Here is a 17,156-nt window from a genome sequence, read left to right as displayed (position 1 = left end):
AAACCCAGAGAGGCCTAGGGAGGGAGCATGGGGTGGGGGGTGCCCCACTGAGGATGAGCCAGGATCAGGGCCTGGGCCAGGGAAAGACACACAGCCAAGCACAGTAGGGGGCAGGGGTTACCTTTAATGCTGAATTTTGTGCTGAATCCCCCATGATGCCCTGTCCCTGAGTATCCCTGCCCACCCTCCCCCTACTGCAGGGTGGGCACAGGGCCCCACCCCCTGGGGTACAAAGGAATAAATTAAGTGTTCCCCCCTCCCCCCTTCCCCAATAAATAGAGTATCCTGCCCAGGGCCTCCCCTGCCTTGTGGCCTGGTGGGCTGGGGTGGGACCAGGGGGGCTACATTCATGGCTGCCCAGGCGGGCGGCAGTGGGCAGGCCTCAGTGGGAGCTGTGGGCCCCACACAGGGGCACCGTGCTGTCCTGGCTCTGCCCTTCCATGTCCATGTCCAGGAGTGTGGGCTGCATGCCAGGGGGCCCAGGGCTCTCGGGAGTGTCCGGCCTGCTGGGAGGCGAGATGCTGAGTGTCCGGCCGAAGGAGACCAGTTTCCAGGGGTCCAGGCGGGGGCGGCTGGCAGCCGGCCGGGGTCTTGGGGCGAAGGTCAGGGTGGTGGGGCGGCCAGGGAACTCGGGGGGCCGCCGGCGGGTGGGGAATAGGGCCTGGGGGTCGGGTAGGCGGGGGAAGTCCAGGGGATCTCGAGGGCCTGGTAAGAGAGGATCAGACGAGGTGTGTGGGGTGGGGCAGAGGGTGGCACTGAAGAGCCAGGGGCATTGACATGAAAACTGGAATTTCTGACAGCTCTTGAAAAATCTCCTGAAGACAAAGCCCTCATCCCTCCCAACTGCCCTACACTGGGCTAGGGTCGGGAAGACAGAGCTCAGACATGACACCATCTCTGAGTGGGGATAACAGCACCTCTCCACATAGGTGAGCAGTAAATCAAATGATGATGATGATGATGGTAATGATAAAAGAGTAGCTCAGTACCTGATAGGAGGTACTTAACTCCTATCTGTTCCAGTCATCTTTGTCGGGTTAATAAAGGCATAGAGAACAGGGCCTAGCACATGCGTGTTAGCTATAGCTATTATGTTAGCTATAGTTATTCTTGCTGTCATTAATGTCACTTGCCTGGCCCCTGTGGGCCTGCAGAGGTCGCCACCCCTGCTTCATCCTGTCTCTCAATCACTGGGGGACCCACAATGCCTCCAGCAGTGAGGGCCAGGGGACAGTGCCCCTTCCTCCTCACGCATGGCAGGGGATGGCTGCCTTGGCATCTTGGGGGTGGCCGCAGGGCTGGGACATTGGCCCTCGGCAGGGGCAGGGGAGAGGGCTGTGTTCTACCCTGGGCATGGGATGCCTCACTCACCAGGGCTGAGGCCCATGGGCTCAGGTGTCCCCCGCTGTCCCAGCGCCCCATCCGACGGGGTCCGCCGGTGCCCACGGCTCACGGCGCGCGCGGCCGTGACGTGGGTGGGCGTCAGCGACTGGCGGGGGTCCTTCTTGAAGCTCTCCAGCTCCAGGTCCACCAGGGGGTTGGTGCTGGGCGGGGGCGCGGGCGGGGAAGGCGGCGGGGAGGGCGCAGCCGGCGCAGCCTCGTCGCTGTCTGAGCGCAGAAGCGAACGCGTGGAGTTGCAGTCGGACACAGACGACAGCGACACGAGGGTGGCTGAGGGCGCCAGGCCCGGGCCGGGGGTGGAGTCATCGCGGCGGCCAGGGGAGCGCGCAGGCGGGCTGAGGCCCCGCGGGAAGCGGCCCGCGCGGGGGAAGAAGAGGCCGTCGAGCCAGCGCCGCTGCTCCTCACCATCGGCCGCGCGCGCCTCCGCCACGTCGGCGCCCAGGCCCACGGCGCCCAGCAGGGTGGCGCAGCCCAGCAGCGCAAGCTCACAGCGCCGCCGGGTGCCGGGCATGGGCCGCGCGGAGGGCGCAGCCCCCGGGGAGGGCTCGGCGGGCAGCGGCACCGCGAGGTAGGCCGGGGTGCTGTGGGGCGAGGAGGGCCCGCTGCTGCCTCCGTCGGCCTCCGCGAACTCCTCTGCAATCGGGAGAGGGCCAGCACTCGACTCCCTCCGGGCGGCTCCCGGCCCGTGACTTCTGGGGATTTGGAGGCAAGGGGCTGCCCCCAATGACCCCTCCAACAGTGGGATCACCAAGTCCACTAAGTATGGTTCTCGAATCCGTCTCCCTTCAAAGCCCCGGTCCCTGGGAGTGACGCCCACACCTTTCCAAGAATGTCTGTCCCCCTTTAAAGAAATGCCTCCTACCCTCTGGCCCAGTGAAATCCAGCTCTCTCCCCACAAACCCAGCGGAATGGTCACCGCTTTGTCTTGGGTTAGGGTCCCCTTAGGCCAGGGAATGTCCCCTCCCCTCCCCTTTGAAAGCACCCTCCTTTTCTTACCCATCTCATTGAGGCTGGCGAAGCCTGGAGCCATGGGGGTGTGTTTGGGGGACTTGCCCAGGTTGGGGGCACTTGATGACCACTGTTTGCTTCCTTCCCCCAGGGCCTTCAGCCTGCAGGGGGATCCAAAGATGGGGGGCGGTTCGCCGGCCTCTGGTGGACATGGGCCTGGGAGCGGGGCATGGGGTAGGTCCAGCCGCCAATACCTCTCCTCTCCTCCAGCCCGCTCCTTCTGCAGGGTGGAGCTGGGACCCCAGGTCCGGCCCTTCTTCTTGCCTCCAACCAGTTCTTCCTTCTTAGGGGGCCCACTGCGGCCCCATGTCCCACTGCCACCACTGCTGCTGCCACTGCTGCTGCCACCACAACTGTCCACAGGAGTCACTGGGTTGAGAGAAGACACTTGGTTACTGGGTCTTGGAGAGTCTGCCCCACTGGGCTCCCAGCCTCGTTCTGCCCACCTCAGATTCCTCCTCCACCTGGAAGCCCAGGGGATCTTGGATTCTAATTCCAATCATGACCTTTCCCTGCTCTAAATCCTTCCATAGCGCCCCAGCGTTGTCAGGACAACAGTAAAGCTCCTCGGCCTGGCATTCGAGGCCCTGCATGTTATTCCCAGCTGACTTCCTCTGCCTCAGCTCCTATCACTTTAATTATCCATTCATTCCCAAATGTCTACTGAGGGCCTGCTCTGTGCCAAGCCCTGTGGCAGGTGCTGCGAAGACAGCAGTGGACAAAGCAGACAAACTCCCCTGCCCTGGGAGTTGACGTTTCAGTGGGTGAAGACAGACGAACAGCAAGACTCACACTGGGTAAATCATCTGTGCAGGTGTTAGAAGGTGGTACGTGCTGCGGGAACTAGGAAGCAGGCGAGGAGTTTGGAGGTTAGGGAAGGCTTCACATGGGAGGAAGACAAATCTGAGCAAAGACTTGAGGAGGTGAGGGAGTGAGTCATGTAGATACAAGGGAGAGGAGCATTTCAGGCAGAGGGAACAGCAAATGCCAAGGCCCTGGGGCTGGACAGTGCAGAGAGTACACAGAACAGCCAGGAGGCCAGCGTGGAGGGGAGAGAGGGAAGGAGGGAGGGAGAGAGAGTTGGGGTACACAGGCAGAGGGCATAAGTGCCCTGGTTGGGACCCCATGTCTACAGGTTCCCAAGTGGAGACTTTCACACCTCCGTGCCTTTGCATAGGCTGTTCCCTTCACTGGGAATTCTGTTCCATTTCAGTCCCTTTCTGGGCCTGCTTGGCTGTATGTCTTTCAAGCTCCGGAGCAGTTTGTTCCCTGGGGAGCCATTGTGCTGTCTTCTCTGTTCCTATCACTTTGAATGCACCCTGCTATTAGTACTGAGTGGTCGTTGTTTGTCTTTGCGTCCCTCATGAGAATGAATCTCCCAGCCTTGTACAAAGCTGGTGCCCAAACCGAGGTCAATAAAGGTCAGTGCAGGGCAAGGCTGGGGGTGAGCGATGGGGCAGAACAGACTTGGGAGTCAGCCCTGTATCCTTCAACCCATCAGCAAACCCCAAGAACTGCACCTCTGCCAGGCAGCCCCGACTGCGGCCACCTCCCTCTCCAAGGCCCTACCCTGGTCCAGCCTCCATTATCTAACTTGTCTCCCCCCCTTACTCCAGTCGTCCTACCACCCAGAGGGAAAGGTACGTTTTATGACATCACTGCCTTGCTCACAGCCCTCCAGAGGCTCATCCATCACCTTTAAAAACAATCCCGACTCCTCATCCCGGCTCTCAAGCACTGGCGCAATCTGGCCCCTGTTGAACCCCTGACCACAAACCTACTGCTCTGCCTCCCATTTGTTCTTCTTCAGCCAAGTTGGCCTTTGGGCTTATAAACATGCCACGCTTGTTCCCACCGCCAGGCCCTTGCTGTTCTCTCCGCCAGGGACACTCTTCCTTTAGATCGCCGCTTGTCTCGCCACTCTTACCACACAGGTCCCTGCTCAGACCCCAGCTCCTCAGACAGGCCTTCCTAGTGTCAACTCTTCTCTTGTATTCCCTTCCCTGATTTCCTTTATAGTGCTTGTCCCTCCAGGAAATTATCCTGCTTATGGACTTATTTATTGTCTGCCCCCCCTATTAGAATGAGGGAGGGGACCCTGCCTGGCTCGTTCCCTGCTGATCCTTTGGCTTGGTGCATGGTATGTGCTCAGAGAAGTTTGTTGATGGAAGGACCAGTCAGGGCCAAGGGAGATACTCACGGCGAATGGCCCTCAGCCGGGGAATGATGCTGGGGCTTGCAGGGGGGCTGGTCCCATCAGATCCTTTCCGCTTGTCCAGGGTTGGAGAGGCCTGGACAGTGATCTTATGCTCGAAGCCTGCAAAACAGAGAGCCTTTCCTAAGTAAGCGGTTCCGTGGGTAACCAGCGACGTTCTCTTTATAGACCTATAGAAGGAATGCCACCACTTTGCATTCCTTAATGCACTGGTTCTTAAAGTGTAGTCCCCAGGCCGGCAGCAACATCAAGTGGAAACCTCTTGGAAATGCACGTTCTTGGGCCCTCCCTGACTCAGCAGCTCTGGGATGAGGTGTGGTGATCTAACTGCGGTGGAAGCAGTCCTCCAGGTACCTCTGACGCACACTCAGGTCTGAGAGCTGCTGCCCTAGCTAAGGACCTAGGCCTGAGTGTCCACTCTGGTGGCCTTTAGCTGCATGTGGCCACTGAGCACTTGAAATGTGGCTTGTGCACCTGAGCTGGAGGGTTTTATCTTTATTTATTTGACTGCAATTAAGTTTACCTTTAAAGATGGTTCCACAGTTCGGTCACTGGAAACATTTAAGCACGTTTGGAACAACTTGGGTGTATGAATCTACTTTTTCAACTGTAAATTTTATGGAATCTATATATAGTCAAGTATTTTTGATGAAAATTTGGCAGATTGAAACATGCTGTAAATATAAAAGACACTGGATTTCAAAGATTTAGTGTGGAAAAAAGAAGGTAACTATCTCGTTAGCAATTTTTTTTTTTGGTATTGATTACATGTGAAACCATAGTATTTTGGAGATATTGGGTTAAGCAAAAATACATTATAGGAATTAATTTCACCTGGTTCTTCCCCCCTTTTTAATAAAGCTACTAGAAAATTTAAAAGCACCCATGTAGTTTGCACTGTATTTGCACAGGCTGGTGCTGTTCTAGGCAACCCTCTATGGCTGTAACATCACAGAGAGAGACAACCAGGGTGCTGTGCCTCTGACATTCCCTAGGACGCAGTCTTTGCCAAAAGCAACAACAACAAAATCAAACCTGACACTGAAACTGATTAAGCCTAGAGATCCACGTGAAACTTGTTTTTCTGTAGTTCAAAAATGACCAAACACCAGCAATTTTACATGGTCTCACCTAACACCCATTTATAGGAAAGTCTGGGGACACAGGGACATGTGAAGTAGTACCAGGGAGATGCAAACAGCAAAGTCCAGACTGCAGGAAATGCTACAGGATAAATGATGTATCCTCAACACATTTTTAGTAAGGGGGGGAAAGAGGCAGATTAAAAAATATTAAGCAAATAGTTGGGAGATAAAACTATAAAGAAAAGTAAGGAAGTGATTGTCCTGAAAGTCAAGACAGGGGTTACTTTCAGGGGGTAACAGGGGGTTGGAGGGGGCATGTGGAGAGCAATTGGGTGGCTACAGGTGCTTTCATGGGGTGATTATACTAACTCATTAAGCTGTACAGTTTTTTGGTTGTTTTCCGTGTGTGATATATTCAGTAATTAAAAAGTTAAAAAGAAAAAAAGGAAGCGATAAAGCCTGGGTTAGGGATGCTTAAGGGGCGGGGCGGGTACCGGAGGGCAGGCTGATGTGGCTGCCGCCTTCCCGCAGCTTGAGCAGGCGGCTGCGTTTGAAGTTGCCCTTGCGTTTGCGGACCCGGGGCTTCTCCTGGCTCAGCTGGCACATGAGCAGGTGCAGCTCCCGCTCCACGATGTCCATCTCGCGCTCCGCCAGCTCCTGCTCGCGCCGCCGCAGCTGCTCCTCCTGGAAGCGCTGCTCCTGCGCTGCCCGCAGCAGCTCCTCCTCCCGGCTTCGGAGCTCCTGGAGAGGAGACAGGTGGCTTGGGGAGAGGTGCTTAGCTTTTCCGCCGCTGGGGTGGATGCATGTCGGGTTGGGGGTCCTGCACAGGGGCGTCCTGCTGTGTGACAAATTGGGGGCACAATCCAACTCACACTTCACTAGCCAAGCTGGGTGCCAGGGCAGGGGACTGTGTAAGCCCAAAGAAAGGGTGCCTTTTTCTCTTTGATTTTTCATTTTTTAACTCTTCAATTTGGAAAACTTCAAACACCCACAAAAGCAGAGAGACAACAGTGCACCCCCCAGGTACCCATCACCCAACAATGATCTATATATACTTTGCGAATCTTTTTTCATGTATCCTCTTCCTTCTCTCCTCTGCCCCTCTCATTTTGCTGTAGAACTTTAAAACCAACTGCAGCTGTCACACAGTACCACTTGTAAGTACTTCAGTGCAGGGTACCTTTTTCTTACTAGTCAACAAGCAGGAGGCTGTCTTTTCTTAATATGCAGAAAACGCTCCCATGGCCCTGCATGGACCCAAAGACCTGGGCTCAGGGGAAAGACCCCACCAATATCAGAACTCGGGGATCTTGCTCCATCCCTCCCACCTTTCCCCGTCTTCACCTTCTCCTTGGTGCGGAGGTCGTCGAACATATGCTGAATCTCCAGCTTCCAGTCTTCCTGCAGCGAGTGGAAGGACTCCAGTGGCATCTGGAACAAGGCTGACTGTTCGATGACTTCAAGCTGCTTCAGGATGCTGCCGAAATCTGGCCGCCCATGGGGGTCTGGGTCCCAGCATTCTGGGGTGGGAGTGGAGAAGTCAGCGGCCATGCTCTGGGGCATCAGCCGGCTCCGTGGAAGGCAGGACTTCAAGGGACAAACAGCTTCCATAGCGTCGAGGGGAAAGGATTCAAAGCCAAAGTCCTGGCAATATTTCATGTGGTGAAACTCTGAGAGAGAAACCCATGGACATGCTCCCTGACCGGTGGTAGAATTGGGGAATTCCAGGGCCAGTGAATCCTAACGGGTTGCCCTCAGAGCTATGGGCCTGCCCAGAGCAAGGGTCTGGGGCCATAGAGCCAACTTTGGGGGAGACTGTTCATGGTCCAGCCCCTCCTCCCTCACTCCTGGGCCCACTGGTAAGAATGGGTGTAAAGGGGCAAGGTCTGCGCCCAAGGGCCCCTGCCACCCCAAGCTGAGCCTCCCCTCTCCACAGGGCCCTGGCTCACCCTCTAGTAGGCGGGCAAAGGGCTCGGGGCAGGTGGAAGGGATGGGCAGCGTCAGCTTGTTCATAGCCACACCGTATGCCACGGCCAAGGCGTCGATTTCACGGTAGGGGACCTCACCCGTCAGCAGCTCCCAGAGAAGCACCCCGAAGCTGCAGGTGGGGGAGAGGGAGGGGTGATGCTGCAGCCCACCCCATTCCTGACCTATACCCCAGCCCTGCATCTGGTCCCATGGTGAGCCTCCCTCACCCCAACGCCCAGCCCTGGCCAATGAGGCCCCGAGAACCTGATTTGACCTCCACTGGCCTGATCGCAAATAGATATAGTGGGGTTGCTCTCTGATGTCTCACCTTTGCTCTGTCTCTCTTCCCCTGCCCCTGCCTGAAAACCTTCAGTGGGTCTCCTGTGCCCACTGGGAAAATCCACCCTTCTTAGCCCTGACCTTTGATGAGCCCTGAAGCCTCACCTCTAAGCACTCTCAGCCTCCGTACCAACCCCAGCTTCATCTTGCAGTCACATTGAAGGGTTGAAGAAGCCCTGTTCTTCCTAACCTCTAGCCTTTGCACATGCTGTTCCCTTTGTCAAGAACACTCTTCCCTTTGCGCCTAACCTTCTCTTAAGTCTCAATTCAGGTGTTCCTCTGCCAGGAAGCCTTCCTTGATTTCACAGTCTCCAAAGCTGGGTTAGAAGCCCCTCCTCTATGTTCCCACAGAACGCTCAGCACTTACCTCTAAAAACAAGGTAGCACTACTTAACATTTATAAAGCACTTCCTCCAGGTCAGCACTGTGCTAGGCACTCTCAGTAACCCTCACAACAGCCCTGTAAGGCAGAAAGCATTGGCATGACCCCCATCTCACCTGCTGAGCAGGTGCAGGCCCAGAGAGATTAAGTTGCCTGCCTGTGACCACACAGCTAGTAAGTGGTGGAGCCACACTCAGGTCTGCCCGATGCCCATGACAGTGTCCTTAGGGCTACACAACACGACAGCTTGCAGCACTGTGCTACGGTCACCTGCGTGTCTACATTCTCCAGTTAACTATGCTCCTTCTGAATCCTGATCACCATGTGCAGTAGAACCCATGCTGCCCCGTATCCACATCTGCATTCATTCAGCATATACCTATTAACTGTCCACCATGTGCCAGACACCGCTCTAGGCACTGGAATCAGACAGACGTAACCCCTGCCTTCAAGCAGCTGACAGCCCCCCTCCATCCTCAGTGACGGCGCTGGTGAATTTGAGCCCGGCACGTGCTGCCCGAAATAATTTTCCATCCTCCTTTGCAGCTGTGCACGCCCATATGACAACTGCTCTGGTCAGCAGGATGCAGGAGGGTGTGTAGTGTGCAAGTAACTTCCTGAAATGTCCCAAAAGCAAAAGCTTCAGTTTTTATTTTGGGGTTTCTGTTCCTTGCTGCTGAAATATGACTGCTAAATGTCTGGGACCACAAATGGACACCTGATGTGAAGCCAGTCAGGACTTGCCCCAAAGGGCTGCACTGCTCTAGTTGACTTCCTGTCTGACCTGTCTGCCTAAAAGCCATGACTTTGCTGGTTGGTCCATCTGGAGCCTCAGCTGGGGAATGACCTGGGTTTGGTTCTCACCCAGGAGAAGGCCCTGGAAGAGTTTTGCCGCATCAGGTCTTGCTGGCGATGGGAACAACCTCTTCATTGGCCTCCGGCCCCCACTCCTTCCCCTACAACCCATCCTCTACCCTGCAGCTGGAGGGAGCTTTTGCAGGGCTGCCTCAGATCATGTCCTTCATAAATGCCTCTAATGGCTTTCCACTGCACTTAGAACAACACGAGTCTGGTGCTTCATCTGCCGGGCCCTCTAGCTCTCTCTCCTACATCATTTCCTACCACTTTCCTCCTGGCCTGCTCCAGCCAGCCACATGGGCCTTTGTAGCTGTTTCCAGAACATACTGAGCTTGTTCTCACCTCAGTACCTCCTTTGTGCAAGCTGTTCCTTCTGCCTGGGAAGATCTTCCCCCAAACTCGCCATGGCTGGTTCCTTGTCATCTACAACCCAGCTCAAGTATCGCTTCTCAGAAAAGCCTTCTGCAAAGCTGTCTTCCAACCCTCAGAACGCTTTTCCATCAACCTCCTGGCTTGTAACACTATCTAATATTTTTTCTTTTGGTGGATTAACTTCTTTTAAAAATAATTTTACAATTTTCTTAAAACAGCCCTTTCAGCTTCTTGTGTACTTATTATCCCTGCAAACAGGGACGTTTCTATTTTTATTTACTGCTGTATCCCTAGCACCTGGCACAGTTGGACGAAGGAATGAATGGTTGCCTCCAAGGGCCTCAATTTCCTGTTTGACAGGTAGGGGCAGTGTACTGGATGGTGTCTGAGGGGCCTTAGTGCTGACGTCCTATCTCTGCATCTTTGGAATTGTTACCGTAATCCAAGTTCTCCTCAGTGGCCACTTCTGGTAGCAGAGCAGACACCTGCTTTGGCGCCGGTCTGATGGTCTCCCCTTGCTGGCAGGCCCCTTTGCGAGGCCCAGATCCTGGCATTAATGGGAAACTGTCCCTCCCACTCTGCCCTCATCCCCGCCTCCCTCCCCCATTTCCAGGAGGCTTCCCTGGTCCCACCATCAGCACCTCCAGACATCGCTGCTTTTGGAGAAGAGGGAGAGACGGATAACCTCTGGGGCCATCCAGGCGTAGGTCCCCGCGGCACTCATTTTGGTAGTCTTGTGCCACTCACGGGCGAGACCGAAGTCCGTGATCTTGAGCACCGTGTCTGCGAGGTTGTGATTCTCGATGGCCTCCAGAATAAGGACTGTGGGGTAGGAAGAAAGGTGGGTCACCCCAGATCTGCTAGGGTACAGACGCATGTCCTGCCCCTTGCCTCAGCGGGAATTTCCTACCTGTTCTCCCCCACCCCCCCGACTTTGAGTTGTCCCTCTCTGAAGCAGCTCCTTTCCTGGCATGGAATACCATGAACCCTTCCATGCAGGTCTAACTTCAGGCTCCCATTAGCAGGAGGGAGCTCTCCTGTGTCCCCTGCCCTCCTGACTCCCACTTAGGTTCTGGGGGCGCTTAGTGGAAGGTCTATGGCCAGGGCCTTGGTTCTCCTTGGTCCAGGCCTTGAGTTCCCAACCTCCCCAGAAGTGGGAACTATAAACCATGAGAGAAGGGATGAACGGGGCTTCCTTTGTCTTTGTCATCTCCTGTGGTATACTGCATTCATGGCCCCCATTCTACTCCTTTCTGTGGCGCACTTTACCGTGTAACTTTCTAGGTCTTTCCACTAAAGAGGCAGACTGCATTTCCCCGTCCTTTATTGTGGGTTGGCTATATGACTTGCTTTGGCCAATAGCATGAGGCAGAAGTGACAGAATGCCAGTTCCACGCCTGTGCCTTAAGAGGCCTCACGTGCCTGCTTGCCCTCTTGCACTTTGGCCATCACCAAGAGAATGTGCCTTGGCTAGCCTGATGGGCCAAGGAGGATGACACACTTGGAGCAAAGCCTCTCCAGCCGAGCCCAGCCTAAATCAGTTCACCCTCCAGCTGGCCTGCAAATGTATGAGCAGTAACAAATGACATGGAGTTTGAAGAAACTGAGTTTTGGGGGTGGTTTGTTACACAACAGTAAGTATTGTGACAAAATCTCACTGATGTAGCCCCCAAGCCTATTGAATGATTCCAACTTACTTGCTGCCTATGGTCATTACTAACAATAATAATCACGGTAGGCACAGTGCGAAGCCCTTTACATGACTTAAATAGCAAGCAACCTATTTTGTTGACTAGCAAACTGAGGTTCAGAGAGATGAGGTCACTTGTATAAGATCACACAGCTTGAAAATGCTGGGGCAAAGATTTAGACTAGATCTGTCATCAAGCCCAATCTTTTAACTGCTATGATATTCTACTACCTTCTATCAAAAAAAGGCCCCAAAGTGTACAGTGTCCTGCCTGGGTTTGAATCCCAGCTCTGCCAATTATTAGCTGCATAACCTTGTATAATTTACTTTATTTTTCTTAACACTAAGATTTCTCCTCTGTTAAATGCAGATGATAATAGTATTTACCTTACAGGGCTGTAGTAAAGATTTATTTCCTGAAGCAACAGTAGATCCTTTTAAAAGCATTAGATATTGTTATTAGTGTGTGATGTTGCCATAATTCTTCCTTATTTCTCTACTTTTATCTTTGACCATTCCTGGCTACTTCTCCAGTCACAATAATAATGAGGTAATTCCTCTATCATGCCCATTTGGCAGATGAAGAAACTGAGAGCTAGTGAGATCAGTATATCACCCAGGGCCATGTTGGTAATCTTGTCCATTCTTTAAAGCCTGACTCAAATGCCACCTCCTCCTGGAAGCCTCCTGTGACTCTTAGCCTATGACTCAACCTCCCAGAAGTCCTCCCTTCTAGGGTCCCCACCTCTCCTGTTTGTGGAGTGACCTTGTGACAGAGGTAACACTTCCATGGTTTTATACTTTATTTCTACATCTTCTAGGCTGGGCCTAAATCAGTTTCCTTTAAAATATGTCTGATCATGTCGTCCTCTGCTTAAAATTCTCTAATGGCCTCCACTGCACTGAACAAAATGCCCAAACTACTCACCATAGCCCCCAAGGTCAACGTGATCTGGCCCCTGGCTACCTTTCTGACCTCGTCTCCTTCTACCTCTGCCTCCCTCCTGCTCTTACAACCCCGCTGGTCTCCTTGCTGTTTCTCCAACAAGAAACCTCACATCCTTTGCCCTGCCCACATATTTGTAAGGCTGCGTCCTCTTTGTTCAGATCTCTACTCAAATGTTGCCTTCCCTGACCATCTGGTGTAAGAGCTCTCTCTGCCCCATCCTTAATCTGCTTTGTTTCCTTCAGAGCCCCTGATACTCTCTGGAAATTTTGTTATCTATGTAAATATCAGTCATCTATTTCTGTTCACTAGACTGTGACTTCCTTAAGCAGGGACACTTGCAATGTTCCCTTCTGTAATCCCAGAGCCTCGTACAATGCCCAGCTACTTAATTCGCTTAAGAACTATTGGTCGAATGAACCAATGAATGAATGACATCAGATGAGGTGCTCCTTAGGGAAGGATGACTGGGGAAGCTGTGCTGTGCAGCCCGTGTCCTCTGTCTCAGGCATGGAGCAGCTCCATCGCCCGAGCAGGAAGCCCTGGCCTAGAGTCCCACCAACCCTTTGTCCAGGTGGCACTGGCTACAGAAAAACTTGGGGGAGTGGAAGCAGTGTCCTTATACCCCACCTGCAGGCTGTGAATCAGCAGGGGTGAGGAAGAGCGGAGAAGGGGCCCCAGCCTTTGAGAGGCGCATGCGGTAGTCCTGCCTCCAGTATTTCAGACGAGTTAGAGCACGAGCATCTATAAAATCAGGGACCTCCTGTGTCTGTCTTGCTCCATTCCGCAGCCCTGGTTCAGGGCTTGGTATGCCTCGGACACTTGGTAGCTCTCTGTGGAGTATACAAATGCCAGGCCTGGGAAGGAAGACACCCCTCTGTTTTAGGTGGTGATGGGGGCAGAGCAAAAAACTGATTAAAATAGTGGGATGGATTCAAACAAATGTCAAGATGTAGAATTGACAGGCTTCAGAAATAGATGTGATGTGAGGGCTGAGGGCAAAGGGGAACCCCTCACAGTTTACTGGGGGCAGGGAACATGCTGGTCTCATTCGCCATTGATCCTTCTAGCTTAACACATGATCTGGCCCAGTAACGAAAGGAAGTGAGATGGGGCAGAGGAAGGACAGGAGAGCCGGGAAGGCAGGATTTTCCCCTCTGTATCCATAAGGGTCTGGCACACCATGGGAGTTCCAGAAATATCTGGGGAATAAATGAAATCTCTAGTTTGTGAGTACCATTAGGGCCAAAACCATGGACATCTTGGTCCCTATTTGGCTGCTACTTAACAGGTTCTCCATTAATATTTGCTGACATCGTGAAAAGCTCCTTGATCTAGATGTGGGTTCTGGAGAACCTTCCCTTCCACCTGGTCCCAGCCCTCATTCAACAACCAGTCAACTTTTGAGAACCTGTAATAAGCCCAGTAGCCTGCAAGCTTTTACATAAGGCACGTCCCTTTTCCTCCTCCCTCATCTTTTCCAGTTTGCCTTTGCCAGCTGGGGCAGAGGCCTGGGAGGACTCCAGTAAGTCGTTCTCAACTGGGGGCAATTTTGCCCTCCCAGGGGACATTTGGCAATGTCTGGAGACAGTTTTGCTTATCATAACTGGAGGCGGGGCAGGGAACGCTAATGGCATCTGGTGGGTAGAGGCCAGGATGCTGTTAAACAACCTACAACACACAGGAAGCCCTCTGCCATCACCCGGCCCCACGTCAATAGTGCCACGGTTGAGAAACCCTCACTCCAGGCCAAGCCTCTGCCTGGTGGACTCTGGGGTCCCGGTTGAACAGGGAGCACCATGAGGGCAGGCACTGTATCTGCTCTGCTCATGCTGGGAAGGCACAGCCTGTCACAGTGTTCATGGGCACATACTTATTGAGCTACTGTGACTCTGAAGCCTGGGAGGCAGGTAGGTAGTCCTTTAACCTTTCTGAGCCACCCTTTCCTCCCTTAATGGGCCAAGGCTTGCCTCACCCAGCCCTGAAGGGATTACTGCCCCTTCTTGCCCCAGGCAGGATCTTCTGGGGTCCCCATTTCCCACCACCTAGGCTTGGCCTTACAGGGTTCTGCGGCAACAAGTTTTTGGGGAAGGACACCACTTACTGTTGATGGACTTGAGGTCCCGGTGGATGATGGGCACAGGGGCATCACTGTGTAGGTAGTTCATGCCCCGGGCCACCTGCACAGCCCAGTTGACCAGCACGTGAGGGGGCACCCGGCGACCCGCCAGCACCCTGCTCAGTGCGCCCCCCCTGGCATATTCCATCACCAGGCAGAGGTGTGGGGGGCTGAGGCAGGCGCCCCTGAGGGCAATGATGTTGGGGTGATGCAGGGCTCCGAAGAGCCGGGCCTCCTGGCGCACCTGCTCTGCTGTCACTGCCGGGTCCCGCTCAGGGTCCAGCCGGGCAGCCTTGACCGCCACCTCCTCGCCACGCCACAGGGCCCGATAGACCTTGCCAAAGCCCCCTACACCGATGATCTCCTCTAGCTGTAGCTCGTGGAAGGGAATCTCTTGGGGCAGCTGGAGGCCCGCAGGGGCGGCTGGGGAGCTGGGAGCCACGTAGTTGCTGGGGAAGACGCCCACACGGCCGCTGGGTAGCTGCCCGGTCCACCAGCCCTCGTCGCCCGACACGGCACAGTCCTGGGAAAGCACCTGGACGCGGTCGCCCCTCCGCAGGGTCAGCTCCTCGTCGCCCGCCGCCTCGTAGTCGAACACCGCGGTCCAGACGGGCCCCGCGGGGTTGCTGCCCCACTCCTTGGCGGCCGCGCCTCCCTCCTCCTCCATGGGGGAGGGGCCGGGGGCTGCTGGAGGCCGCTTTACACAGGCTGCCCGCGGGATGCAGAGGGCGGGCCCGGGCGGACAGGATGGGGGGCAGTCCCTGTGGGTTCTAGGGGGCTCCTGGGGGCCATAGCTGGGGGACCCTCCGCAGGAGCAGGAAACGGCTGCTTTAAAAGGGCAGGGTCGTCCGCTCTGATTCAGCTGTCCAGGCGGGGCGAGGTGGGGGTAGGGCGGCGGGTTCACCTGTACCCCCCAAATGTCAGAAAGCTAAGGAGGCCTGGCCGCCCAGATCCCGAGTTCTTGCCGGGGCCCGCCGGTGGGGGACGAGGGCGAGGGCAACAGGCAGCCCCCTTCCCCGCGCCTCTCACCCCGCGCAGCTCCACCGGCGGCCCCCGGCTCCGCATCCCGGTACACGATCGCCGGGCGGGACAGGGGCGTTGGGGCCCCGGGGGCGCCCGCCCCGGGACGGGGTGGAGCGCCCCTCGGCCTCCTCACGGGCGGGGTGGCGGGGCGACCCCCATCCTCTGCACCGGCCTCCGGGTCGGCCACAGCCCCTACCCCCGCCCGTGCCGCTTCCCGGGGCCGCCGGCGGTGCCTGAGTGACGTGCTCGCAGCCGCCGCCGCGGTGCCGCCTGGGAGTTGTAGTCTCCGGCTGCGCGGGCTCGAGGCTAGCCCCAGTCCCCCAGCCCCCGGAGCCCAGCTTCCAACCTCCGGTCGCAGTGGGGAGGCCGCGGGGCGGAAGGAATGCTCCTGGGGAGATAAGCCTGGCCTCGGACCCTCCCTAGGACCTAGTGGCCGGACTCTTGGAGGAGGGCAGGAGGAGGGGACCAACGTTTCTCACAGACCCTGAGGGAGCCGCGGCCCACGGTGGGGTTGACCGTGACGCACGCGCTTCTCAAAGAGAAAAGTAGGAGCTGCGTGAATGATGGCTACTACCCGGAGCGTCTAACACGGATGGGACAGTCCCTGCGGCTGCATCCCCGTCCCTCGGGGCCCCAACCCGAGGTGAACGCCGGGAAATGTAGTTGTTCTCGACCCGCGCTGCAGGAGGCAGCCCCCAAACGCAGGCTTCGCGGAACCAGCTGGTGGCTCCAGCAAGCTAGGGAGTGGGGCCAATGGCGAGGCCTCTGCGAGGAAGACGGGACTGGGAGGAATTGTTTACTGGCTCCGGGGATATCACAGCCACGTCTGTTTTCCCCACCAGCTCTGGGTTCCTCTGCCTTCGCAGTCAGAACTCGTACTCTGGAGGATTTCCCGCCTCCCATAATAGCAACTTCAATTTGGGGTGGGGGCCTTAATGTACATCTTGTGCTTTGCACACATGGTATCTTTAAATCTTTGCAAAGGCCCCATTTGACAGATGACGCATAGGGAAGTGAAGTCCAAGTCCAGAACTATAAATGGCAAGGCAAAAATCAAAGGCAGATTTTAAAATTAAACAACGACAACAACAACAACAAAAACAACCATGATGGAAAAAAATGCCATCCCATTTAAAGAATGAAGAAACTGAGTCCTGTGGTTCAGTGACTTGCCCAAGATCAGTAAGCTTGTAAGTGGCAAAATTCTGGGCTTTTTCACTTGGCCTCTCCTGAGTGGTCTGGGGGTCTGGAGTGAGGAGAGAAGAGGGGAACTAGGATGGGCTCTGGGTGGGGAACTAGGATGGGCTCTGGTGCCCAAACTCCAGAGAACTGCCCCACAGGGCCCTGGGAAGTTATTCCACTCTCAGAGGAAAGTGGGTACCTGGGCTCCTGGCTATGTGTCAGGGAAGCTAAGGACCTATCAAGAATGCTTGTTGGAAGAGAGAGACCCAGCTTCTTTCTGAGTATAGGCAGATCTGCTATAACCTGATATACTCTTATATGGGTTCCTGCAAAACCTGGAATTTGGCAACACGGTGTACTAAAAAGTTGGCAACACGGTGTACTAAAAATAACAAGGCTTTATGGTGTCAAGGTAAGAATGTCCAAACCTGTAGAAAAATTTTAAGAGTTTTTTAGAGTTTATTTGAACCAGACAGAGGATACATGTGGAAGCAAGATCTCAACAGACTGAGAAAAATGCTTCCCAGAATGACAGGTTGCAGTTTCTTTTTTTCATTTGGAATTAGGG

At 55.0% G+C, this 17,156-nt stretch overlaps 1 protein-coding gene across 1 annotated transcript; it reads right to left on the bottom strand.

Moving 5' to 3' along the window:
- Positions 1–93: 93 nt before the first annotated feature.
- Positions 94–15,659, bottom strand: MAP3K10 (mitogen-activated protein kinase kinase kinase 10). The gene is made up of 10 exons (XM_033128683.1): positions 14,369–15,659; positions 10,270–10,450; positions 7,659–7,807; positions 7,054–7,229; positions 6,204–6,450; positions 4,610–4,726; positions 2,604–2,778; positions 2,398–2,510; positions 1,372–2,034; positions 94–705 (listed from the first exon to the last, which is right to left on the bottom strand). The coding sequence occupies exons 1-10, from the start codon at positions 15,048–15,050 to the stop codon at positions 383–385; spliced, it is 2,826 nt and encodes a 941-aa protein (XP_032984574.1). The 5' UTR covers positions 15,051–15,659; the 3' UTR covers positions 94–382.
- Between the last annotated feature and the right edge of the window lie 1,497 nt (positions 15,660–17,156).

Source organism: Rhinolophus ferrumequinum, chromosome 15, assembly GCF_004115265.2.
Source record: "Rhinolophus ferrumequinum isolate MPI-CBG mRhiFer1 chromosome 15, mRhiFer1_v1.p, whole genome shotgun sequence".
In the NCBI taxonomy this organism is placed as follows: Eukaryota; Metazoa; Chordata; class Mammalia; order Chiroptera; family Rhinolophidae; genus Rhinolophus; species Rhinolophus ferrumequinum.
Note: the sequence above shows the minus strand (reverse complement) of the source record. Positions and strands in the feature narration are given on the sequence as shown.

What these genes read in the sequence shown, in the direction of transcription:
- MAP3K10 (XM_033128683.1), bottom strand. Translation starts at nt 15,050, where the DNA reads ATGGAGGAGGAGGGAGGCGCGGCCGCCAAGGAGTGGGGCAGCAACCCC. An exon ending in CCGGCTGAGGGCCATTCGCC is followed by an intron (nt 2,779 to 4,609) that starts GTGAGTATCTCC and finishes CTCTCAACCCAG; the next exon opens with TGACTCCTGTGGACAGTTGT. An exon ending in GCCCATGGGCCTCAGCCCTG is followed by an intron (nt 706 to 1,371) that starts GTGAGTGAGGCA and finishes CTCTCTTACCAG; the next exon opens with GCCCTCGAGATCCCCTGGAC.